Source organism: Panthera tigris, chromosome F2, assembly GCF_018350195.1.
Source record: "Panthera tigris isolate Pti1 chromosome F2, P.tigris_Pti1_mat1.1, whole genome shotgun sequence".
In the NCBI taxonomy this organism is placed as follows: domain Eukaryota; kingdom Metazoa; phylum Chordata; class Mammalia; order Carnivora; family Felidae; genus Panthera; species Panthera tigris.
Window position 1 is genome coordinate 12,337,452 of NC_056676.1, and position 27,040 is coordinate 12,364,491.

The 27,040-nt window shown below is 46.7% G+C and overlaps 1 protein-coding gene across 1 annotated transcript in view; it reads left to right on the top strand.

Annotated features, from left to right (window-relative positions):
* The window catches only part of CHD7 (chromodomain helicase DNA binding protein 7), a 189,737-nt gene extending 162,913 nt beyond the window's left edge, over positions 1–26,824 (top strand). Inside the window, 19 exon segments of the mRNA XM_042972706.1 lie at positions 574–684; positions 773–978; positions 2,966–3,165; positions 3,369–3,528; positions 8,714–8,803; positions 9,266–9,369; positions 10,753–10,882; positions 11,275–11,347; positions 11,505–11,562; positions 12,240–12,468; positions 12,721–12,929; positions 13,055–13,726; positions 14,644–14,804; positions 17,513–17,740; positions 17,956–18,399; positions 21,804–22,025; positions 23,293–23,433; positions 23,626–23,730; positions 25,009–26,824. Of these exon segments, the coding sequence (XP_042828640.1) occupies positions 574–684; positions 773–978; positions 2,966–3,165; positions 3,369–3,528; positions 8,714–8,803; positions 9,266–9,369; positions 10,753–10,882; positions 11,275–11,347; positions 11,505–11,562; positions 12,240–12,468; positions 12,721–12,929; positions 13,055–13,726; positions 14,644–14,804; positions 17,513–17,740; positions 17,956–18,399; positions 21,804–22,025; positions 23,293–23,433; positions 23,626–23,730; positions 25,009–25,938 (4,473 nt within the window). The 3' untranslated portion in view covers positions 25,939–26,824.
* Positions 26,825–27,040: the final 216 nt, after the last annotated feature.

Sequence of the window (27,040 nt, forward strand, 5' to 3'; positions counted from 1 at the left end):
GCTACCTCAGAACCCCGTTAACGGGACATGCAAGGCCCCGCATGGCCTGGTTTCTGCCCGCTTCACCAGCTTGACCTTTCGCTGCTCTCCCCTGACTACCTTTATCACCAGCCACATGACACAATTGCCTTGCTTCTCCTCTGAGCCTTTGCACATGCTCTGTCGTGAACGGTTCCACATACTTTTCCTGGTCTGTGAGCTTTTAACAGTCTGGTCCAGGCATTATATTCTGGGGAGCCAGTTCTCTGTCCCAGCAGTGCCCGCCCTGCACCTCCACCCCCTCGCGAACCTGACTAGGGCCCCGCCCCCCTTTGTATATCAGTTGCACCTGTACGTACCTTTGTTACCTGTCGCTGATCACGCTGTACTGTCATCTTTTGCTTCCTGATCTGTTGAAACCCCTGGACAGAGAGCTGCCTGAGGGACGGTCTCTCATCCTCGCCCACAGACTGCCGCATGTAGCACACAGTGCAAGAACACATACGTGTTTGGCTGACCAAGTAAATGAAAACTGCTTTGCATTTTGCCTCTGAGAAAAGCATCTGAAAGTCATGCATATTTTTCCCCCTTTAGGCCAGTTTTGTTGCATCTGGAAACAGGACAGACATTTCCTTGGATGATCCAAATTTCTGGCAAAAGTGGGCTAAGAAGGCTGAATTGGATATTGATGCCTTAAACGGGAGGGTGAGTGAGAGGTCCTGCTCAAACCCTATCTACTACAAGCCAAGGGTGCTTTTTTAGAAGTTTCAAAGTTATCTGCTGTCTTTTTTAGAACAACCTGGTTATTGACACTCCAAGAGTGAGGAAGCAAACCAGGCTGTACAGTGCAGTGAAAGAAGACGAGCTGATGGAGTTTTCAGACTTGGAAAGTGATTCCGAAGAGAAGCCTTGCACGAAGCCGCGGCGGCCCCAGGACAGGTCCCAGGGCTACGCGAGGAGTGAGTGCTTTAGAGTTGAGAAGAATCTGCTCGTCTATGGGTGAGTCAGACTCATGTGAAACACAGAATTTCATTCTAAATGTCAAATTCTGACCAGCGTAGAGAAGGTATTTTTTGTGTGTCTGGATTTCTGTGACTCCCCATGGTGCAGCCAAGCAAATGACTTCGCAGCAACTTTGACGGGGCCCAGGGTTGTTTGGTAAAGGTGCTCACGGTTGTTCGGATCCTCGTGGATGGGAAGGAGCACAGCTTTGGCCCTTAAGGAACGATGTCAGATCCAGACTTACCTGTCGGTGACTAATAACGTAGAATGAAGTCTCAAGACCACAGATGCCTTTCCTGTTATAGCTTCACATGCAGTTTGTGACTATAGTAGTCTTTCGGTACTTTTTTTCTGTTACAAAAACCTGTTAAAGGCAATCGTCTTGGCTCTGAAGGTCTGGCAGCTCATCTCAAACATCCAGGGGTGGTTATTTCAACTCCCAATGTGTCGTGTTTGTCCTGCTGGACAACATGTCTCTGAAAGGCAGGAGCCACATCTAATTCATTTCTGAAATCTGTGTGAAACGCCACCCAGTGCTTTGAATGATGGTAAGGTAGATACCTGAATCTCCAAAGAGTTCTCTAGCACACTGTGGGACTGCAGACAAGTTCCAGTCAGAAAAAAAACTGCCACCAAAATAATTTTTCTATAGGTCTGGTGATATCCTGCTCTTGATTAGTTCTTCCAGTGGGTTATCATTAAGTTCAGAATAAACACAAACTCTCTATTAATCTGGCCTACAGGGCTCTTATCTGGCCCTTATGTGTCTTGTTGGTCCTTTCTGTGGATAGCTCAGGCTTCTGTTGGGATAGACCGCCTCATCTCCTTCAGTGTGCCATGCTCTGTCTCATCTCTGTCTTTCTAGAAGTTCTTTCCACTGCCTAGAGTGTGAGCACGCACGCACACACACACACACACCCAGTACACAGACTTGCTCTGCCCAACAGCTCCTGTCGTCGACATCAGCACAGGCATCACCTCGGCGCCCTGCACCAGAGAGTCTGGTCTGCACGTTCCATCACACCCATCATGTTGTCTCATGACTTTGAGTAGCAGCCCTCTCCTGTGAGAGCCCCAGTTAGAGCTCCACGAAGCCCGAGACTCTTTTCTCTGTGTCCTCGGGGAAGAGTGCGATGCTAGCAGACACAAAATGAGTGCCAAATCAGTGATTTCTTATGGAATAAATGAAGTTCAGCTGAAGCCCATTCTGTGTCTCAGCAGGACAGATACCCAAGCCCTTTGCTACTTGCACCTGCTTGTATGTTTCAACCTAACCATCAAAGTTAGTAGCTGAGAGTTTTGCCGATAGCTTTAGAAATGGGATCTATCAGTGACTCCTAAAGCTAAGAAGTATGCTTCGAGTGCGGTGTCTTTGAGGAAAGGGCTGCCCTCCTCCTCTAGGCATCACTATGTAGTAGACGCCTCCTGGAGGCGGGGCACTGGGTAGGATACTCAGACACCAGGGATGCACCTATGAGTAGGACAGTCAGGGCCCTGCCTCAGGGAAGGTGAACGAGCGGAAGCGGCAATCAACAGTGAGGGTACTGTGGCAGGGAGGATGGTGCAAAGGGAGAGTCAGCAGCGGGTCTGTCCTTGAATTGGCAGCTCGAGTACTGTCTCCCGCTCCTGAGGCTAGGGGGAATGTAAGAGGGGGTCCCACAGACGGCGGCGTGACTTAATGGGTGGACGTCGCGGATTAGCCCGGGTAAGAGAGAGAGTCCGGCGCTGGGCAGGGAGAAGAGAGTTCCATGCAGAGAGAGCAGCGTGTCCCAAGGCCTGAAGGTGAGGATTAGCCCTGCAGTTTGAGGAACTGAGTACATAGAAGCCAGAGAGGCCCAGGCCAGGGCAAATGGCAGGGCCTGCCAGGGCGGGCCCTGTGCCCCTCTCGGCCAAGGCCTCCCTGACGCTGCTGCCTGCCTGTGAAAGTAAAGCCCCAGATCTAAACTGAAAGGCACCGTCTACATGCTGAATATCTGCTTTGCAGCTGGGGACGGTGGACAGACATCCTTTCGCACGGGCGCTACAAGCGTCAGCTCACTGAGCAAGACGTGGAAACCATCTGCAGGGCCATCCTCGTGTACTGCCTCAATCATTACAAGGGGGATGAGAATATCAAAAGCTTCATCTGGGATTTGATCACGCCCACAGCGGACGGCCAGACGCGAGCCTTGGTCAACCATTCTGGTAGGTCCGCTTCATGTCGTTTGTGCCGCAGGGTCCCGGAAAGCCACCCAGGACCCTTGTGCCACAACCTAGACCCCATATCTCCCTGCCACACATGTGGGGAAATGTCCCAGTCTGACACTGTAATTGGGGTTGTACAAAACTTTTGTTGCTGCTGTTGCTATTATTTATTATTATTATTATTATTATTTTTACGACTCTAGGTTTATCGGCCCCGGTGCCCAGGGGAAGGAAAGGAAAGAAGGTGAAAGCCCAGAGCACCCATCCGGTGGTGCAGGATGCCGACTGGCTGGCGGGTTGCAACCCGGATGCCTTGTTCCAGGAGGACAGCTACAAGAAACACCTGAAGCACCACTGCAATAAGTACGTTGCCGAAGGGTGTGTGATGTTGGCTGCTGAGCCGTAATACTGTGTTGCTACAACTTTAGTACGTGTCCTTGTTTCTAACGTATGTTTTTGAGAGAGAGAGAGAGAGAGAGAGAGCGCGTGCGAGCGACGGAGGGACCGAGAGAGTCCCAACTGGGCCCCACCCCGTCAGCGCAGAGCTCGACGTGGGGCTCGAACCCGTGAACCGTGAGATCACGACCTGAGCCGAAGTTGGATGCCTGACCGACCGAGCCACACCCCGGCGCCCCTTTACTGTTTTCCTTGAAACATGGTGCCAAGTCACACGCCAATCATATCATAGCTTCAGAAGCCTGATTTGGTTTTTGTGTTGTCGTCGGTGCACAACACAATCTTCCCGTTTAGCCATCTGTAAGCACAACTCAGTGGCATTAATTACTTTCAGAATGCCACGTACCCATCGGCGCTGTCTATACCGCAGAGCTTGTTGTTGATGCCAGTGTGAACTCTGCACCTGCTAAACGGTAGCTTGCTCTCTTCCCTCCCTGCCCCAAGCCCCTGGCAAATGCCGTTCTCCTTTCTGTCTCCGTGAATTTGCCCGTTCTAGGTACCTCATAAGTGGAACCAGACGGTACTTGTCTGTCTGTGTCTGGCCCTTTTTCACCTAGCATAACATTTTCAGGGTTCATCCACAGAATTTCCTTCCTTTTTATGGCTGAATGATACTCCGTTAGACACGTACACCGCATTTTGTTTCTCCATTCACCTGTCAGTGGGCGCCTGGGGTGATGGGCTCCTCTCCGCGACTGTGAGTCATGCTGCTGAGAATGTTGCAGATAACTAAGTTTTAACCAAGGCCTGTTAGAGAGCTCCCGTCAGCTTTATATGACCCCACCTTCCACCGACTGCTTTCAGCAGAGGGACTGGGGAGTTTACCTGGAATCTTTTGCTTAATAGCACCTCAGTCGGTGGGTCCTTTTTTCTTACCTGTAAGCTTAGAATCATATTCCGTATCTTTCCTTCCAGAAACTGATTGTATGTCGTTGAAGAATATTAAATCTGAATTTATGTCATTGCTTGGAGCTCTGTTAACGATCCACACATTAGACTAGCATCGGCGCGTGCGCGGTTCGTCCCGTGCCCTGAGCCTGCCGTTTCGAGAACCGGTCGTAGGGCCAGCAGCGAACAGTTCTGCCACTTGTAGCTTCGTGTGGCCTTGGGCAAGTTCCTCAGCCCTCCTTAGGACTCACTTCTGTTAGCCGCGCAGAGCTCTGCAACAGGATCTCACCTGGATGAAGCAGGATATAAAGAAATGTGTATCTCTCTTCCAAAGTAGCCACAGAAGTCTGAGCACAGCTTCCCGTGGGTGCTTCATGTGGATTATCCGTTTGACTTGTCTGAGACAAGTAGTGCTGTTAGGTTGGTTTTCTTTCTTTCTTTCTTTCTTTCTTTCTTTCTTTCTCCCTTTCTTTTTTTTCTCTTTCTTTCTTTCTTTCTTTCTCTCTCTTACCTTCCTTCCTTCCTTTCTCCCTTTCTCCCTTTCTCTTTCTTTCTTTCTTTCTTTCTTTCTTTCATTCTCCCTTTCTTTCTTTTTTTTCTCTTTCTTTCTCTCTTTTTCTCTCTTTCCTTCCTTCCTCCCTTCCTCCCTTCCTCCTTTCCTTTCTTTCTTTTGTTCTTCTCTCTCTCTCTTTCCTTCCTTCCTCCCTTCCTCCTTCCTTCCTTCCTTCCTTCCTTCCTTCCTTCCTTCCTTCCTCTTTCTTTCTTTCTTTCTTTCTTTCTTTCTTTCTTTCTTTCTTTCTCTTTCCTTCCTCCCTTCCTCCCTTCTTCCTTCCTTCCTTCCTTCCTTCCTTCCTTCCTTCCTTCCTTTCTCTCTTTCTCTCTTTATCTCTTTCCTTCCTTCCTTCCCCCTTTCCTTCTTCCTTCCTTCCTTCCTTCCTTCCTTCCTTCCTTCCTTCCCTCCCTCCCTCCCTCCCTCTCTCCCTCCCTCTCTCCTTCCTTCCTTCCTTCCTTCCTTCCTTCCTTCCTTCCTCTCTCTCTCTTTCTTTCTCTCTTTCCTTCCTTCCTTCCTTCTTTTTCTTTCCTCCCCGTTTGCCTGACAAGGAGATGGAGACTCTGGTACTTAGGGCCTCAGCTAGTTAGGGGGGCAGAGCCAGATTGGAAGTCCAGAACAGATGAGGGCAGTGCCCTTGCTCTCAGTGACCCCCACCCCCTCAGATGCCTGCCTTCTCCATGAAGTTACCCGAGCCTCATGTGACATAATTCCCGGGGAGCCCCTGCTGCTCCGGGCTTGCAGTGATGGTGGTTCTTTTCCCTTCGTAAATATGGTAGTGCTTTTGGGGACTACCTTTGATCGCTATCACTAGATTCTGACTGACAAAATTTTTCCTTTTTGAGTCTTTAAAACCATTACCTCAGACCATTTTGGTGCCTCAGAAACGGTTTTGTTGTTACTGCTGTGGCGTTATAGCTCTCCCTAAAATGCTGCCCCACTTACAGCTATTAGAAAACTTCTGTTTCCTGTGGTTTATGTCAGCTTTGGGTCAATAGCCCTCTGAGTTCTGGAGGCACACAAACCGGAAGTGAAGTGATTCAGTGTGGGAACAGTGGCTCCTGTGCCCGGGTCCTAGAGTGACAGGGGCAGTAGTTTTCAATTTCCCGTTCTGAGATCAGTAGCGGACTCTTGTGGAGTCCCCTCCCTAATTAGTATGTGAGACGTAGCTAGGGTGCTCTTTGCCCGTGGTCGCAGGAGAAGACCGGCAAGGCTTGCCGTCCCCTCTCTGGAACACGTGAGGAGTCCCTTTTTCTCCCCGATAGATCTTGCCTCGAGACTTCTCAGGGCCTAAAGTGGGGAGAGGTTCGTGACTGGTAAGAGGATAAGAAACGCAAATTGAGGGGCCTCCTAGAAAATAGCCAGTCAGTTCTCTTCAAAAGTTTCAAGAGACAAAGACAGAGGAACTGTCTCGGGTTAAAGGAGATGAAGGGGCAGGAGAGTTCATTGCCATATATGGGCTTGGACTGGGTACAGGTCCAGAAAACGGTCACTAGTAGGACAGCCAGTCAAATGTGAATGAAGTCTGGGGAGACTCGTTAGTAGGCTGGTCTGTCGGATTTACCAAGGGCAGACTCCTTAGGGTCGGAGGCCATCTCCTGTGTGGTACCTACCACCATCCTGCTGGTGCCCACCTTGTGTTCCACAGGGGCACTGAGCTTGCCAGTTGCACTGGTTCGAATTTTTCCTCTAGAAGAGAGGTGACACTCACAGTTAGCTCTTGAAAGCCTCCACATAACTAAGATTCCTCCCAAAGAAGAAAATTTTGTCTTCTATCAAAAGGGAGAGAAACCGGGGAGCCTGGGTGGCTCAGTCAGTTAGGTGTCCGACTTCGGCTCGGGTCACGATCTCACGGTGTGTGGGTTCGAGCCTGGCACCGGGCTCTCTTCTGTCAGTGCAGAGCCTGCTTTGCTGGGAGGAGCTCTGTCCTCCTCCCTCCCCCTTTCTGCCCCTCCCCCGCTCCGGCTTGTGCTCTCCTTCCTCCCAGAAACAAACATTTTAAAAATAAGAAAAGGGAGCGAATCCATTCCGCTCATGGCCACTGTGCTGAGTTTTGGTGGAAAACAGAATCCAGCCAAGGGTGGAGAGTGCTTCCCGTGTAACTGCCTTTCCTGAGCATCCTCTCTAAGCAGGTCCTGGCCCGTAAGGGCTCTAACCAGAGAAGAAGTGAGGTGGCAGCCATGGAGTGCCATACTGTTAGTTTCCTTTTGCCGGTTCAGTGTGGCACAGCCAGTTTTTAATCCTATCGAAAGAAAACTCTCGAAAAAATTAAAATTTTGCCGTGGGGCGTACTCAGGTATTTACAGCCTCACACCCTGTCTATCTAGAGTCCCCGGTGCTCAAAAGCAGACACCTGGTGGAGAGGAAGGCGTATCACGGGGTACCTGGGCGTGTGTGCGGGAGTAGTCTGTTTTGGTGAAACTGCCCGTATTTGTCATTTTGATATTTTCAAGGACGCTTGCCACATCCTGAGAGACAGTGTGTGCAGTGCTGGAGTCAGGAGGCCTACTCCCAAGTGGTCCATGCTCAAGGTGACCCTGTGACCTTGGATAGGTCACCGGTCTTCCGTGACTCTCAGTTTTCACGTCTGTGAAATGGAACTTGTAAGGTGCCCCGCTTCATCGTAGGATTATCGTGAAGGTCAGAGGAGCTAGTATCTGCAGACGTGACACGTGGGCAGTAACAAGCTCTGTGAGTGAGTGATGGGATCAGCCAGCTAGGGGACAGCACTTAGGCACTCGTCAGATACCAGTCCTGAATGCGGGTCAGGGGACGTCCAGCAGGAGATGCTGGATTCAGAGTAGACGTGGGCCTTCGGGATTTGCCAGGGGGGCTTTACTGAAAGAACTAAGTTTATGCCACCGAAGAAATCCAGACGCGATTGAAACTCTGGTACCTAGAATTCCAAGCCTTTTCAGAAACTTACTCCTTGAAAATGACTAAGAACTTCAAGGAATCGGACGCATTTTAACCTCCTTTGTGCCATTATTTTTTAAGCTACAGCCTAGGCTTCCAGGTAACGTAAACTAGAAAGAATAAATAATGCTTAATATTCCTTCAGGGAGAAGAGTGAGGACCCACCCCCTCCCACACCCCCATCACCATCTTCCTTTCTCGGAAGCAAAGTTGTATAATCTGAAAAACCTGACATTCCATATTGAGGGTTTATTGTAAGGTAGTAAAACCAGATTTTATATCTCGTTTATTCCTACAACTTCTGATGTGCTTCCAAAAATGGTATTAAGGCAGCAGCTGAGGAAATTTTATGAGATAATGAAGCAGAACAGTTACTGAAAGCCATCTGCTCAGTTGTTTACAAACTTGCTTCAATACTTCAGAGGCAGTGGTAGGGTACGTGTCTAAACTTCACAAGCTGCACTAGGTAGGACGGAATGAAGTGCGCCTGGGCTGGGCTGAGCCCGGTCCCTCTCTGTGCCGCGCGAGCGGTTGCCAGGCAGGCCTGTTGGAAGCCAGCAGAAAGCACCACACAGAGGTGATTATGTGCCACCATCTGTCACGCTTCAAGCCTACCATACAGCATGGCTAATCAGCCTTGGCAGGATGATGGATGAACAGCAGCAGCTGCCAAAAAGCCACTGTTGGCAAACAGTCCTGAAGTGAAGAACTTTTTCCCCCCTCTGTCTTCCTCTCCAGGGTCCTGCTGCGTGTCCGCATGCTGTACTACCTAAGACAAGAAGTTATAGGAGACCAGGCAGATAAGATTTTAGAGGGTGCTGACTCAAGGTTAGTGCAAACGCACGCCGCTCTGTGCCTCCGCGTCATAATCCGGGAGGTCGGGAAACACCGCCGGCTGGGTTTCGGCACCTCCAGAGACCCTCGGGGCCGCATCTCCTTTTTTGCGCCTGGGAGCACGGGGGCGCGCGACGGTCGTCGGGGAAAGCGTGTGCGGATGTGCGCGTGTCATATAAAAAGGTGTGAGGTGCATGGCTGGTGTTCTGAGGTGACCTTCAGAACGGGGCCCCGTGCGATGAAGTTCATTTCTGGCTACGGCAGAAAGCGACTGCCCGACACCCTTTCTTTTAGCCTTTGCCCGCTCCCCCCCCCCCCCCCCCCCCCACCGACGACGCCCAGATGCTTGTTGTGGGAAGGGGGCGTGTGAGTCCGTGTACCGTGTTTGTGGTTACCCGGGATCCTTTTTGAATCTTACGTGTGTTGCGAACATTATGTGAACGGTTGTCTTTATAGTGAGGCTGATGTGTGGATCCCTGAACCCTTCCATGCGGAAGTCCCCACAGATTGGTGGGATAAGGAAGCAGATAAGTCCCTCCTAATTGGAGTGTTCAAACACGGTAAGTGAAGTTTCTGTCCGACCACGTCTGGACTGTGTGGCTTTGTCGGTAGAGCTCTTCGTGTGCTCTTTTCCAAAGTCATAATATTAATGAGGATAGTTCCAAAGGACTCTTGGCTTCTTCCATTTTCCTCTACTAAAAATCTAATACGAACTGTAAATATCAGATGCTGTTTTTGAATGTTTGTTGAGTCTTTGAGAAGAAAACATTTCTTTCTTGGCTGTAAATAAAACCCAAACCATATTTGTTTTAATAATAGCCAAGTCGTCCTATAGCTCTCCCTAAACTTTGCTTCGAAGCATGGCTCCCCTTGCTCAGCTCTGCCAACCCGTGTCAAAGTGGACGGTGGGCTTAACCTCTGCTATTAATCTGTACAAGTGCCTCCTGGGCTTTGTTCCAAGCAATATTTCACAAATGTCAGTGCCGAGAACTCACGGCTCCCCTGAGTGGGATGCAGCCTTGTTAACTTTGAAAGGCTGGGGGATGCAGAACTGGCATGATATATACAGCGAGCGATTCCTGATTATAATCCCAATTCTCTGGGGGTCACGGAGGTATTCTCAGCAGCCCAGCCTGACTAAAGGGGAGAATGATGGCTTATAAAACCTTTCATGATTACAGTTTGGCTTGCGGCTCTACAGCAGTTAGGAGCGGTGTGTTGTATGTAGTACACATCCTAATTGAATTGTGCTGTTCTGCCTACGTACTGCAGCCGCGTTTTGTGAGCTCGGCCTAAAAATCATTTTCCCGCAGTGCACTGTTGGGATCTGCCATTTTCCATCTAGTCAACTCGGGCAGTCAAAAAGCAAATTGCAGTTTGAAAACCATGGAGGGAACAGTGTCGTCTTACTGACATGCATCATCCTAAACCTAATAAGACAGGTTCGCTGGCCTTACGTAGACAGGGGTTTTCAGCCAGCGGTGCGAGTTCCTGCAGGACTGAAGCCGCTCACAGGAGGACGGGGCGGACGCAGAGTACCCTGCGGAGGTCATGAAGGAGCATTATGAAGCCTTTTAAATGTCAAGCAAAATTAGATCTTGGGGAAAATGGGGTCAAAATTCTTCCCAGGCATCTCGCAGTTCTTTTGAACCTGTTTTTCTGGTAGTGTTTGTGGTCATTCGGCTAAGATCCCTGAAATGTAACTCGGCCCCCCCACCCCACCCCCCCCCCCCCCCCCCGCCTACCGTGCCCCGCCCCACCCCGCCCCACATCTGGCCTGCAGTGAGCGTCCTATGGAATGCTTCCCTAAAACAAGGTTCCTAAGTGATCGTCTCAGTTGAGGGATGAACTTGGTATACCGGGGCAGTGCTGTGATTTTTGTCAGTGATGGCCCTCTTGCTGTTTCTGTGCATGTCCTCTGTGGGCCGGTGGTTATGGCACAGGCTACGAGAAGTACAATTCCATGCGAGCTGACCCCGCACTGTGCTTCCTGGAACGAGTCGGGATGCCCGATGCCAAGGCCATAGCTGCCGAGCAAAGAGGAACAGACATGCTAGCAGATGGCGGTGACGGGTAAGAAGGACATTTAAAAATTTTAATAAACTTTATGTCAGTGTCACATCTATTGGCAGTGTTCAGTTCTTATACCACGCTAGGCACTGCGTTGCGTCTGATTTGAACTTCCGTGACGTTTACCAGGAGAGTCTGTTTATATGTCATAACGATTATTTAAACACAATGTATTATCTGGATAATCTGAAACATGCTTGTTTTTTCCAAATGATGACACTTCCCCCGCCCCAGCCCCTTCCCCCATGACCGCACGATTCAAACCCTGATGGGGTCGCCTTTGATGTCAAATCCAGAATTAAAATTGGCGCTGGGCAGGCTAGTAGTCTTTTGAGAGCTCCCTCAGTCTGTTGCTTATCTGTACGATTTAAACGTTTTTTACAATTTTGATACAGGGGAGAATTTGATAGAGAAGATGAAGACCCGGAATATAAACCAACCAGGACTCCATTCAAGGATGAAATAGACGTAAGGACTTGAGTATATTGACTTTTACGGCACCAGTAAAATATTATATGCCCATATACGACTTGTTAAACTTTATAGATGGTGGCCTTCTCCTTAAAAGATAAAGCAAAGTGAAACCCCAAATTGAAACGATTCTGTTTCTTGCTTTGCTTTCAAGGAATTTGCAAATTCTCCTCCAGAAGATAAGGAAGAATCCATGGAGATCCGCTCCACAGGTAAGGCTCCGCAGAAGCCCGCAGAGCAGAGCAAACTATGCCGTGAGGCATCGCTCACGTGTCTGCCCTCGGCTTCTTCATGAGTGTCGTTTCTTCTACGCCGACTCGTCCCTTTGTGAGTCATTTTAATTCTTGTTTATTTTTCATAACATTGAATTTCGTTGATGAAATAACTATTTTTTGGATTAAGGTAATTTACATGTATTTATTTACCGGTCAGCGGAAACATTTCAGCATCTTTGGAAATCTGTCTCTTGGGAGTAGGGAGGACATTTGCTAGGTGTCTGAAATAGTGCAAGTTTGTAGAATACTGACCTTCCCTCTAACGTAAAATAATCGGCGAGCAATCATGTGATTAGCTCTTATGTTCAAGATTGGTATGCCAAGTACATTACAGGAAAACATCCTCATATTGTTGTTCGTGGCATAAAGTATGTTTCTTTATGTAAAACTGATGAGTAAACATGCTCCCCCCCCCCAAAGGAGTTAAAAAAGAAGCAGTTTGTAAGTTTCATACTAATATTATCCTTTATTTATATTTTAAAAATGAGAGCACGAAGATGCCCTTTCCCACACTGTCATCTGAATGTTAATGAGTCATCTTGTTTTGATGGAAAATCCTGTGTATTGCGAGATTGCAGCTACACATTTCAAAAATATTTTTTCCACTTCCCCAGGCAAGCACAGCGAGAGTAATGCTGAGTTAGGCCAACTTTACTGGCCCAACACCTCGACCCTGACCACCCGTCTGCGCCGGCTCATTACTGCCTATCAGCGCAGCTATAAAAGGCAACAAATGAGGCAAGAGGCTCTAATGAAGACTGACCGGCGGAGACGGCGGCCTCGGGAGGAAGTGAGAGCACTAGAAGCGGAAAGGGAAGCTATAATATCTGAGAAACGGCAAAAGTGAGTTTCTGCAGGGTTTTACTGAGCTCCTGGTGTGTGCCTCTCTTCTCTGCCCTTCTCAGCCGGCAAGAGGCGAGAATCACGTCCCAGATAATGATCAAAGAAAGTCTCAGTACATCAAAGCTGTCTGTCTGTCTCTCGCCCCCAGAATAAGTACCGTACATTAAGTTTAGGGGACAAGGGGAAAAGAATTAATAAACTTTAAGCCTGTTTACTCAAGTACAGTTTAAGCTAATGTCTTCTTGCTCATAGGTGGACAAGAAGAGAAGAGGCTGATTTTTATCGTGTGGTATCTACTTTTGGAGTTATTTTTGACCCCATGAAACAGCAGTTTGACTGGAACCAATTTCGAGCCTTTGCCAGACTTGACAAAAAGTCTGACGAGAGTTTGGAGAAATACTTCAGTTGTTTTGTGGCCATGTGTAGGCGAGTGTGTCGAATGCCCACTAAGCCAGATGATGGTAGGTTCTTCTTGTAACGAAAGTTCTATGGTAAAAGGCCGAATAAAGTGAAAAATAGAGAGTGAACAATTGAAAGCGTACTCAGGTTTTTTTTCCAAGTGAATACAATTGTTTTCATGTTACAGAACCACCTGACCTCTCCTCCATGATTGAGCCAATCACAGAAGAGCGTGCCTCTAGAACTCTCTACCGCATCGAACTGCTGCGGAAAATACGCGAGCAGGTTCTTCATCACCCTCAGCTGGGAGAGAGGCTGAAGCTCTGCCAGCCGAGTTTGGATTTGCCAGAGTGGTGGGAATGTGGGAGGCATGACCGGGACTTGCTGGTCGGCGCTGCTAAACACGGGGTCAGCCGGACGGACTATCACATCCTCAATGACCCCGAGTTATCTTTCTTGGATGCGCACAAAAACTTTGCCCAGAACCGAGGGGCAGGTAACCTGTCCTCCCTGACTCCACTGGCCGTTGGATTTGGCCAGACTCCTGCCGTCCTCCCGTCTGCTCACGCCCAGGAAGAGAAGGCTGCGGGACAAAGCGAGGGCAAAGCGGAGGAGTCTGGCGGCGTGACCGCCCAAGAGAAACCCGAGGGGAAGGAGGAGGAAGAAGAGACCGACGGCAGGGAGAAGGACAGTAAGCAGGGCTGTGAGGCCGAGGCGAGCTCTGTGAAAAGTGACCTGAAAGGGATGGAGGTCGGTGCCGACACAGGGCCCAAGTCTATTTCGGAAAAAGGTTCTGAAGAGGACGAAGAAGAAAAGCTGGAGGATGATGATAAGTCAGAAGAGTCTTCCCAGCCTGAAGGTAATGCCTCGCCATTCGGTCCTCTCTCCCGGCCCCAGCGGGGCAGCCGTGACAGGCCATGGTTTCCTGTCACGTGACAAGGGCTCTTGTTTACATTTTCAGGGTAACTTGTGTACATGTTCCTCTGGACGGGTGGTGTCAGGTTATGCTTAGGCGTACGTTTTGCTCCGATGTGGCGTGGAAACACGGTATTTCGAGCAACTTCAACGCCCAGAAGGGTGTTACGGGCACGTAACAATTTCCAGATTAAGAGGAGGGGTCAGCTTGATGGTAGTGGTATCAGAAGAATTCCAGATGACTTTAATTTGGACAGATACACGTGAAGGACAAGGGTCATTCACTGAATAAATACTGGTGATTATTTTAAAACAAATGATGCTTAATTTTAGTTTTAAATCAGAAGTAAAGGGTAGAAGTAGAATCTGAAAATAACCAGTGTTCTTTGTGAGTCTCAGTGTGGTTGCTGTTCCCAACACAAAGGAAAACTAAATAAAGCATCCTGTCGTACCGTCCCTCTGGAGCTGGGGTTTGGTGCTCTGGTGGGTTGTTAGCCTCCCTCCTGTGGGCAGGGCTGGGGGGGCCGGGGGAGGGGGACCACATTGCATGGAGAGGCTCTTGAGTCAGAGACCTGGTTGTCATTCCACCTCCTCCGAGATGCACGGGCACAGTGTCAGATAACTAGTGATGTCACCTCCCTAAACCTGTCTGCTTCTTCATCCATAAAATGAGGAGAACACCATCTGCACGAAGGCCCGTTAGCAGCTTTAACAACACGATTATAAGATGCCTAATACCATAAAGTAGGTACTCAATAAAATGGAGCCGAGTGGTATTCAAATTTTTCACCCTGTCCTCTCTAAACTTCTTTTCCAGTGATAACTGTGGTCGTGAGTAATGCACACTAACTCATTTCTTAGCAGGAGCTGTCTCTAGAGGGAAGAATTTCGATGAAGAAAGCAATGCCTCCATGAGCACCGCTAGGGATGAAACCCGAGATGGGTTCTACATGGAGGATGGAGACCCTTCAGTAGCTCAGCTCCTTCATGAAAGAACATTTGCCTTCTCATTTTGGCCTAAGGTTGGTGGAGGTTTTTGGGTTTTTGTTTTGTGGGCCAAAAAAGAGTGGGGGGTACGGGAAATCATTCTAGTTTGATTTTTCAAGTAAGTGTAAGGTCAACTTTGACACAGGGTATGAGGACTGTAGATTTTTCTCATGTTTTAAAGTCTGTGCGGTACTTTTGTAACAGGATAGGAGAGGTGACATGAAAGGAAGGTAAAAAGAACTCTTCATATGGATCTTTGGCTCCTTGAGGTGTTTTAGGCTGGCGATCACGTTGTGCAGTATGGTCTATGGCTTGTTGTTTCCACAGACTCACCCTGTAGCAAAATGAAATGTGTCCAGGTCTTTCTCTTTCCTTCCTTTCTTCCTTTTTTTAAATTTTTTTATTTTTTATTGTGGTAAAAACTACACAACATGAAATTTATGATCTTAACCAATTTTACTTATTTTTTATTTAAAAAAAATTTTTTTTTAACGTTTATTTTTGAGACAGAGAGAGACAGAGCATGAACAGGGGAGGGGCAGAGAGAGGGAGACACAGAATCCGAAACAGGCTCCAGGCTCTGAGCTGTCAGCACAGAGCCCGACGCGGGGCTTGAACTCACGGACCGCGAGATCATGACCTGAGCCGAAGGTGGACGCCCAACCGACTGAGCCACCCAGGCGCCCCTGATCTTAACCAATTTTAAATGTACACTTCGGTAGTTCTAAGTATATTCACATCACCATAAGATCTCCAGCGTGTTATCTTGCATGACTGAAACTTTATACCCACTAAACAGCTCCCTCTCTCCTCTCCCCCCAGCCTCTGGCAACCACTACTCTCCTCTCTGTTTCTGTGGATTGACTGCTTTAGATACCTTGTCATAGGAATGGAATCACGCAGTAGTCACCCTTTCGTGGCTTGCTTATTGCACTTCTTGTCATCTGATGCTCAAGGTTTATCCACGTGGCAGCATGTGACAGGATTTCCTTCCTTTTTAAGGCTGAATAATATTCCATTGTGTGTACATATCACATCTTCCTCTCTTCATCTGTCCTTGGGACATTTGGGTTCCGTCCCCTTCTTCGCTTATTATAGTGCTCCTGTGAACACGAGTATGCGAATATCTGTTTGAGAACCGGCTTTCAGTTCCTTTGGGTATATACTCAGAAGTGGGATTGCTGGGTCACGTGGTAATTCTATTTTTAATTGTTCTGAGGAGCCTCCATACTGTTTTCTGTAGCAGTCACACCATTTGCCATCCCGCCAACAATGCACAAGGGAAAAATATGTGGACATTTAAAAAATGTGGGTTTTAATTTTTTTTAAATCTGAAACAGAACTTTCAGAGTTAAGACACCTTCATAGGTTTGGAAACTCAGCCCGGGAGAGGGTGGGCTATTGACCCATTTGCTCCAAACAATTATGAGGTAATTCCAAATGTAGTTATCTGTAACCAAAAGCAAAATGGAAATTACTTTTTTGGCTAACTAGCATAATTTATGATAAATCCCTATGTAATTTGGGTCTGTTTCTTTGGGGTGGGGACATAATCATTCTAATCACCGTAACAGGGCTGTCTGGTTTAAAACAAACAACACAAAAACAGCCTCAGTTGACTCATCCCCAGGCTGGTCTTCCACAGTGTCAGCTATGTGAGAAACAATGTCAAATTTTTAGCTGAAGAGTGTACTATCAAAGACATTTTTTTTTTCTCTGTATTCTCTGTTATGCTGATCTCCCTTATTGAGTATAGAAGAGTTTCCCAGATCAGTAAAAAGTCTGTCGTGGCAGACACTTTTAATCTATGGAAACTGGGCCTAAGAGCTGTAATTAGAAATTTTTAATGTACACGCTTCAATGAAATTTGAAGTGATAATAGGTGGGGAATGCAAATTGACATTCATTAGGTGTTCCTAGGTTGGGGCCCATTTTGTAATGCTGAACTTTATTAATAGTGACGCTAATGATGTCCCACTTCCTGGGACACATTTCGATCCAGCCTGTGGATCTGAAGCACCAGAACATCCAGAAGCTAAATGCAGGCTTCCATTGTTGTCTGCTGGTGTTCACCAACAATTCTTTAAACTTGAACAGAAGTTACTCTGGAAATATGGGGGATATTTTAGAGATGGTTACATAATGTTTTCTCATTTGTGTGATCCGGTGTTGATAGTTGAAAAATACTAGGTTTTCTATGTTGGGGCTATCTTAGGACCTCCCACCACAGCAAAGTAGTTTTTGTGGATTTTGTTTATTTACTCACTTGTTTTTCGTTTTCTTTTACTTTTTTCCCACTGGTTGAGTTGTTGTTTTTTTTTTTTTTTTAATTTTATTTTATTTTTTAAGTTTATTTCTTTATTTTGAGAGAGAGAGAGCAAGCAGAGGAGGGGCAGAGAGAGGGGGAGGGAGAGAATCCCAAGCAGGTTCCACTGTCAGCACAGAGCCCGATGTGGGGCTCCAACTCACGAACCGTGAGATCATGACCTGAGCCAAAATCAAGAGTTGGACACTTCACCGACCGAACCACCCAGGCGTGTCCTGCCCCCCTCCCCACCCCCCCGCGATTGCCTTTGAACACGCAACCTTCTGATCTGGAGTCAGACACGCTACCGTTGCGCCACGAGGCCTCCCCATGCCTTTGAAACCTTTTATGCTCTTTAGCATCTTGATGGAAATATTTATCTAGTGATTTTCACCCCGTCTTTGTTGCAATTTTGTGTGACTTTTCTTCTCCCTCCAGGACCGAGTAATGATAAACCGATTAGACAACATCTGTGAAGCCGTGCTGAAAGGCAAATGGCCAGTAAATAGGCGCCAGATGTTTGATTTCCAGGGCCTCATCCCTGGTTACACGCCACCCACCATGGACAGTCCCCTGCAGAAGAGGAGCTTTGCCGAGCTCTCCATGGTCGGCCAAGCTAGCATTAGTGGGAGCGAGGACCTCACGACTTCTCCTCAGTTGTCAAAGGTGAGTTTGTTTTGCTGTTTAGAGGTGAGTCTTTGCTCAGTTTGGAAGCTCGTGTCTCACTGGTCCTACTCAGAGTCAAGATGGCTGCCGTTTCCTCAGCTCTTTTTCAGCAGTTATGCATGTTTAGTTCCTGAAGCTTCTTGTTCTTTTTTCTGAAAGCCAGCCCGTTAGCAGATACAGTTTTGGCTCACTGTCGTGTTGTAATTTTTCAATAGGAAGACGCCCTAAACCTCTCTGTCCCTCGCCAGCGGAGGAGGAGGAGGAGAAAAATTGAAATTGAGGCCGAGAGAGCGGCCAAGCGGCGAAACCTCATGGAAATGGTTGCTCAGCTGAGGGAGTCTCAAGTGGTCTCAGAAAACGGACAAGAAAAAGTTGTAGATTTATCAAAGGCCTCAAGAGAGGCAGCAAGCTCTACCTCAAATTTTTCGTCTCTTACTTCAAAGTTTATCTTGCCTAACGTCTCGACACCGGTGTCGGATGCCTTTAAGACTCAAATGGAGCTGCTCCAGGCAGGCCTGTCACGCACACCCACGAGGCACCTGCTTAACGGCTCCCTGGTGGATGGAGAGCCTCCCATGAAGAGGAGGCGGGGAAGGAGGAAAAACGTGGAGGGTCTTGATCTGCTCTTCATGAGCCACAAACGGACGTCGTTGAGTGCAGTAAGTTAAGGAGCTCACTTCCATTGTGTGTGCCCACGGTGGCAGCCAGAGTCCCTGCCACTCTGACGACACTGGCCTGTGCTCCTCTCAGGGATGTGGTATTAAAGCTGGCTTCTTCCACTAAAGAAATAGGATCACGGTGAACACTCGTGGTTCTGGGCTGAAAAATTGTGTCGGGCATTGATACAGATCACTCGGCCTGAACCAAATGTAGCTTGAGGATTTATTCCTCCCGAGATCCTGATATATTGATTACTCTCGGAAGACTAGCCCAAAACAAAAACACGTTCTTCTGAGCCTATAATTGTTATCTCTGAATTCCTGAGGCGGAAAGAGCTTCTGCTCTTAAAAATCTTGTTGTTTGGGGTTCTGACATTTATTAGATTAGTATAAATGTTGAGTTTCAGACTGGAGATTTGTGTTCATATACAGAGCTAGTGATGGCAAATTCTCCTATCTTTGTAACTGCAGCTGTTTTTAAAATCTCAATCGAAAAAAAAAAATGCGTTCTAGTTTAGGTTAGTATGAAATGTATGTGCCAATGGATTTTGACATTTTCAACTCAAAGGAAATGAGGACAGTGGGACCAAAATAACCCCTTCCCTAATCTTCATTCACCCCGCTTACAAATGCACTGCCTGGGCAGTGACGAGGGTTTTACCCCAAAGAACCCAATTTCATGTAGTCCATTTTTAAAAGGACGAATTGGTACCAGGCATCTTAAGCCTTATCGATTTGGAACCCGGATCAGCATAGGGACACTGGAGCTGGTTTGTGAACGAGGAGCCAGCACTCCAGGAGAGACTCTTTCCCTGGGCAGGTGGGACACAGTTTGGGAAACACTGGAATTTGAAACAGGGAGGAGGGGGACGTTTCTTTCAACAGTTCTTACTTTTTCCAACCCTATTCTTATTTGGTCATTTTTTATTTCTTAAATTTTTTTTTTAAATGTTTTTATTTATTTTTGAGACAGGGAGAGACAGAGCATGAGCAGGAGAGGGACAGAGAGAGAGGGGGAGACACAGAATCTGAAACAGCCTCCAGGCTCTGAGCTGTCGGCACAGAGCCCGACGCGGGGCTCAAACTTACGGACTGTGAGATCATGACCTGAGCTGAGGTCGGACGTCCAACCGACTGAGCCACCCAGGCGCCCCGCTATGTCTTAAATCTCAAGAAAGCCAAATAACTTAAAAGGGCAGTAAAAGGAGAGGTTGAGTTAAAGGTTAGAAATGACAAAATAGCATTCACTGGGATTTGCCCTCTGGTGGGGTCTGACTGAAACAGAAGCTTCTGGGTGATTAGAAGTTAATTTCAAAATTCGTCACCATGTACCAATCATAATAATGGTCATTTCTGTTGAGCATATGATTACTTTTAGAATCTTATAAAAATATACCTTGTAATCGATCAACTGTGACTGGTTATTCCCTAAGTTCAAATGCCGTTTCTAGGTGTGTGGTCCCCAAAGTGTACCACTAGTGATTAGCCTCCCTACTCGAAACCACCCTAACACTTGGATAGATTTTGTTCCCTGAAAATCCTTTCTCCATAAGCATCAACATATTGGTGAGTTTCTGCATCTCACACCTCTATTTATTCACTACTGTATTTAATATTTGAATCGTAGCACATATTCGTCTGTGGTCCAGGCATCAGGAATTAACAGTGTGAACCAGGTGCTATTTCCTATTGTAACTATGTACTCTGTGTTAAACTTCAGGCTGACTTTATGCATTTTACATATTTTCAGTCATCCCTAAGAACTTATTGATGTCTTTCCTTTTTCTAAAGTCACATAAGCAACCCAGCTCAAAATTCCTAAGAGATGTTAGAGAATGTATTTTTAAATTTTCGTTTCTTTTACTGTCAAATGTTAGAATTTAGGGGTTATATATTTGGTATTGTGCAAAGTTATGTGCATACACATAAAATACAAAGAAAATGCTGACTGAGCTATAAATAAATGGAATAGTAAAGAGGTATAAAGGTCAGCAATGTTACTTATATGGAAGAAGACAAGTCCTAAAATCTTTCATTGTGTATGTCCTCAAACTGCAGACCATTTTGCGTTGCCACGAAAAGTAAGGATATAGTCATCCTACATGCAACAACATGGTAGAAGTTGTCTCTGTGTGCACTCCCTGCCCCCTGCCCGCCCCCCCCACCAAAGTACAATGCAAAGAATAAGTGCTAAACAAGTGCTTGCACTGGAAAACTCACAGTGTTTAAGATGAGTGACTGATAAATAATATTGCATCCTAGCTGTGAGGCATGCCTGGGGTACTTTGTGAGCCCAAAGGAAGAATGGGAATGGAAGGAGAAGGATACGGGGAGAAACAGATGAGGAAGTTTCCTTAGACGTGGTCATACTTTGGTTAAGTTTTGAAGATTGTGTAGGTGTTGGTCATTTGAAAAGAGCTTACAGGGAGAACATGTGCAAAGGCACTGAGGCTAGAGACAGCCTTCCATGTTTGGTAAGCTGAAAGTCATCGGCAGCAGGGGAATTCGATGAGGAGGTGAAGTTCGACAGAAGTGAGCTTGGATACAAGGTAGGATATAAATCGGGGAGGGCCTTGGCTGCCATGCTAAAGAACTTGGATTTTATCCTGAAGGTGATGGGGAATTCAGTTACCAAATAGTTTAAATAGTTTAACTAGTTCCTAGTTAAACTAGGAAGAGTGCATTTTAGAAAATCGACTGCAGTACAGCAGTGTGGAAGTCTGAGTAAAGAAGAGCGGAACTAGAATCAGGGAGACCATTTAGGAATATCACACTAATTTGGGGTGGGGGTGGGCAGTGATGAAGAACTGAGCCCAAGTAGAAGCAGTAGGAATAGACAGTGGGCCGTCAGAAAAGTTGTCTAGAGGTTGGAGTAATAGTGTGGGGACCACCGGTTGGACAGTGGTAGAGAACAGGCTTCCAATTGGACGTGATATTTGCAGTGTTGCCTCACACACCTGCTACAAAATATTGTCCTACCAATAAAATTGTACGGTTCAGAGAGTGCCAAAAAGCTATGCACGAGATGGCTGCTGGATTCCTTCAATTATAATTTCATTAGTGATGTTATCCCGAGATCCCCGAGAGAGATTGAGAGGCTACCTTTCATGCATGTCAAGCTCAGACTACACTGCCCGTGCCCTAGTGGCTTAAGATCTCAAACATGGAGCATTGGTGGGCTGTGGATTTCCTCCCTAATTACTTAATTCTGTAGTGTGGAGAGTGATATTAAAGTTTCATCTTCTCATTTGAGAGCTGTTCCAAAACTGACAGTGTTTCAGGTAACTTTTTTCCCTTTTTGGTCAAAGATCCATTATGCTAGGATAGCATTTTCTTGGGATAAGACATTTATTTCTGGAATCTCTCATCCTATGAGAATTCAGACCACTGTCACCTTTCTGCAGGAGGATGCTGAGGTGACCAAAGCTTTCGAAGAAGACATAGAGACCCCACCTACAAGAAACATTCCTTCTCCTGGACAGCTGGACCCAGACACGCGGATCCCCGTGATAAATCTTGAAGACGGGACTAGGCTGGTGGGGGAGGACGCTCCTAAAAATAAGGACTTAGTTGAATGGCTGAAGCTGCATCCTACTTACACTGTTGATATGCCAAGTTATGTACCAGTAAGTATCGCAGAGTTTAGTTGGGAGGAGTCCCGTGAGGGTAGCCCTCACGATTCCCCGGTAGAACACAGAAATTCTCGGTCTTTCTGCCTCATCTCGAACGTTCCCCAGTTTCTGTCACTGTGTGTTTTACATTAGAAAAACTGGCTTCGAGTCAGGAAGGAAAGCTCGTAGTTACTTGAAGATGCCCATTATGCAGTCCCTTACTTCCTCCTTCCACCAAATAGACATGATTTCTTCAGTTATTCTTTACACGGCCTGGTTTTCAGGTGGTCTCATTAGAGGGATGACACTCACGAATGCACTTTAATTGGTTCAGACCAGGTCTGACGAGCACAGAGTACTACGAAGCTGTTACTTGCAGAAATTTGACTAGCTAACAACAGCCCAAGACTTTATTAGCTTCTCTTTCGAACAACTAACACTTATGCCTTCCCTTAAACATTAAACAGTATCTCCAGATGATTTGTCACATAAACTGCTTGTAAGCTGGCAGCACAACAAATCTTTTACTTCCTATGTACTTAGTGACTGGTTTTTTAAAAAAAACCTTAAGTGTAGGATTTCACATTTTATTTCGTTGAGTTCAGCTCGAGTTGAGCCCTTGCCATTCAGAAGGCCCCCTCCTGCACGGGGCCTTTTATCCCCGGGTTGCTCCTGTCCATGTACAGTTTGTATCATAGACATGAGGTCATCTCTGTGTTCATCCACGTCACTGGGTAGAAATTAGTAAGGGTTCTTGAGAAAGTTTCCTTTAAAGATACTGTGACTTAGTTAAACATTTGAAGAAAAGGCTTTATGTGGGGTTACTGATAAACAAAAGGAAAAGCAGATTCTCAGCTTACGTGTACAAAGAGAAAAATAGTTTGTTTTTTTTTTTTTAAAGAAAATTTTAGTTTCTGATAACTAAAACGATGCCCAAACCTTCCATGGTAATTGAAAATGGCATGACTGGGGGCACTTGGCTGGCTCGGTAGGTAGCGTGTGCAACTCTTGATCTCCAGGTCGTGAGTTCGAGCCCCACATTGGGCATAGAGATTACTTTAAAAAAAAAAAAAGAAAGAAAGAGAGAAAGAAAGAAAGAAAGAAAGAGAAAGAAAGAAAAAGAAAGAAAGAAAGAAAGAAAGAAAGAAAGAAAGAAAGAAAGAAAGAAAGAGAAAAAGAAAGAAAGAAAGAAAATGGCTTCACTATTCTGTCATTTATGCAGGAAAGAGTAAGTACTAAATACAATATACTAAATACGTATTTGGGGGCTTTTTTTTTGCAGAAGAATGCGGATGTGCTGTTTTCCTCATTTCAGAAACCGAAACAGAAACGACATAGATGTCGAAACCCTAATAAATTGGATATAAACACTTTGACAGGAGAAGAAAGGGTGCCTGTTGTCAATAAACGAAATGGAAAGAAGGTGAACGTTTGGGAAAGGGAAATGATCTCCCTGTGTGATTTCTTATCCCAGAAAGCAGCATTTTATCCTTTTTAAGGAAAAACAATCCTGGTTTCTTCTAGAATATCTGTATAGGATACGTGCGTGTATACCGGGGAAGGGGGGCGGGGGAGGTACGCGCTTTTAGATCAATTTCCAAATGCCTCTCCCCAGATGGGTGGAGCTATGGCACCTCCGATGAAGGACCTGCCCAGGTGGCTGGAAGAGAACCCTGAATTTGCAGTCGCTCCAGACTGGACTGAGATAGTGAAGCAGTCTGTAAGTACGAACTGGGCACTTCCATCAGGAAAGGGGTTTATGCAAAACCGTTGTCCTGGGCTCTTCTTTATTTTCCGTTGACCATTAATTATTCAATTATAACTTATTCTTCACTTAAAAGACATAATAAATCATCGTTTTTCCTCTTGGTATATCATTAATCCAAAGTGGAAGAACTTGACAGCTCTGATTTACAAGGACGGTAGAGGAACACGCATTCACGGTCTTGGAGGTAGACTCACTACGGGCACAATGCCCCCAGGTAAACCTGGTTATTAACAGCTCACCTGTAGGATGGAATTGGCGGTGGTTGAGGTCACTAAGGTTAACTGGGAATTTTGATTTTAAAAGAAAGGATGCAACTTTGCCTAAAATTTTTTTCCACTTCCGTTTCTTCCAAAAATATTAATTTGTTAATGTCTGGATTTCTTTTTGTTTACTTGTTTCAAGTATACACTACAATTTCGTATTTTTCTTTTGACCTACGGTTCCAGCAGTCTTAGCACATGTATAATTTCTTGAAGAACCACCACCATAATCAGAATACAGACAGTGCCCTCATCTCCCCCCACCCCAAGTTCTCTTGTAGTCTCCCCTCCCCCTCCCCCTAGTCCACGGCCGCTGCTGGTCTGCGCTCCATCCCGGGTTTTGTCTTTTTGAGGATGCCCTGTAAGCAGAGGCATACATTATGTAACGTTTTTAAGAGGACTTTATATTGAGATCTATCCAAGTGGTTGCAGGTGTCAGAGGTTTGTTCCTTTTTACTGCTGAGCACTCCTCCGGTACAGGTACGTGCCCCTGTGTGCGGTTGTCCATCACCCATGGAGGGACATCTGGGTTGTTTCCAGACTTGGGCAGATATGAGTGCAGCTGCTATAAACCTTTGTGTACAGGTTTTGGGGTGAACACAATTTTTGTTTCTCCACGGTAGACGCTAAAACGTAATTGTAGTTAAATGTTCCAGACTTTTCAACTTCATTTTGATGTGTTGTTTCTCGAGATAGTTACGGACGGTGACAGCCTGACCTTCACCTCACCGGTAGAGTAGCCTTTAACCATTTTTCTGCAGTTCGCCATAATTCCGTGAGTTAACGTAGTGCCAACAGATAGACTTTCTTCTTTCGTTAAGTTTCACCATTGAGCTTTTAGGAGGGAAATGACTGCTTGTGTATCTCCACTCAGTGTCGATTTTCAGCGCATCACAAAGGCCCGCCCTGAAATTTAAGTTTTTGCCAGCGACGTTTATAGCCACTGTTTGCCTGTCCCCGTTTGCTTCAGGGTTTTGTTCCCGAGTCGATGTTTGACCGCCTTCTCACCGGCCCCGTGGTGCGGGGGGAAGGAGCGAGCAGGAGAGGACGAAGGCCCAAGAGCGAGATCGCCAGGGCGGCCGCGGCGGCCGCGGCGGCCTCCACTTCCGGAATCAACCCCCTGTTGGTGAACAGCCTGTTTGCCGGGATGGACCTCACGAGCCTTCAGAACCTCCAGAACCTCCAGTCTCTCCAGCTCGCGGGGCTCATGGGCTTCCCTCCAGGACTGGCGACGGCGGCCGCCGCCGCCGGAGGCGACGCCAAGAACCCTGCGGCCGTGCTGCCCCTGATGCTGCCGGGCATGGCGGGCCTGCCCAACGTGTTCGGACTGGGCGGGCTGCTGAACAACCCGCTCTCCGCTGCTGCTGGCAACGCCGCCGCCGCCGCCGCCGCCGCTCCCGGGCAGGGAGAGCCGGAGGACGGCACCCCGAAAGCGGAAGAGAAAGGCAACGAGAACGAAGACGAGAACAAAGACTCCGAGAAAAGCACAGATGCTGTTTCGGCTACTGACTCTGCGAATGGATCTGTTGGTGCTGCTACTGCCCCGGCCGGATTGCCCTCCAACCCGCTCGCCTTCAACCCTTTCCTCCTGTCCACCGTGGCGCCAGGCCTCTTCTACCCGTCCATGTTTCTACCTCCGGGACTGGGGGGATTGACACTGCCTGGGTTCCCCGCGTTAGCAGGACTCCAGAACGCCGTGGGCTCCAGCGAAGAGAAGGCCCCCGACAAGGCCGAGGGGGGCGCCTTCCAGGAAGAGGAGAACCTGGACGGCAGCGACGCCGAGGAGAACCCGGAAAAGACCGCGGGGTCCTCCGTCTTCGAAGACGAAGGAGCACAGGGTGAAGAGCTGGACTCGCTCGATGGGGGGGATGAACTAGAAAACAACGAAAATGATGAATAACCAGTACCAGTTCCAGTTCAAGTGTTTAAAACTTTTGACAAGTGGTAGTCCTACTGTTTACACTCACAGTTAATGTTCATACCTAGTTTTATAAGCTGTTCTGTAACATAGTGTAGCAAAAAAGAAAAAGAAAAAAAAAAAGTCCAAGTCATGTTATACAGGTGTGTCAAAAGGTATCTTGGTCATTAAGTATTGTGCAGTGCATTATTTATTATCCCTAGGAGAGATGAAATTTGAGAGGTGATCATGTCTTTTTAAGGAAACTTACATAATGCTCTGCTTCTTCTTTTTTTTTTTTTTTTTTCCTTTTGGTACCATTGGTATTATAATAAAGAGCAATTTGTAACTGAGTGGCACTAATGGAAGGAAGTGCTGCTCAAAGGAAGTATGAAGTTATATATTTAATTTTTTAATTTTAATTTTTTTGCTGTGAAGGTCAAGATGAAATTTGCCATACATATCATACTTGCTCATTTGTTTCCCTTTTGACTGTACGGGGGTTCCCACACTTGCGCATCCACACACATCCATACACTCTGACAATCTCCACGTTAGTGTGAACGTCTCTGTCCCGAGGCGCAGCAATAATAAGGCAGCTGTTGAATGTGAAGGGTCCCTTTGGAAATTAACCTACTGGGAGGGTTCTTGCCAGACAGAACTACAGTTCCATTGTCTCGTGGTCTTGTAATGCACTGGTATAAACAAAATAAATAGATAAATAAAGAGTGAGAGAAGAGAGAATCAGGTACCTTTTTTAAATTAAAGGACTTTGTTACTTTAGCCACAAAGCTAAAACAGCATTACCTCAGCTCTAAACTAGCCTTGAAGTTTACAGACATGACTTTGTAAATGTATTGTTTTTCTTTGTTGTGATGTCCTTTTATTTTTTTCTTTGAAAACTGCTATCATGTAAGATAAAATGTAAATTGCTGCCAACTGTAGTAATGATGCTTTTAATAAAAGTGACCCATGATATGCAGAGATGTAATTAGAGAATGTAGTATGTAGGGGAACTGGTGTTCACTCTATTTTTTGTATTCGCAATAGATGCAAATACAGCATTCTGGCCTTTGTACGGTTTCTTGCTATATCCTCTTATCCT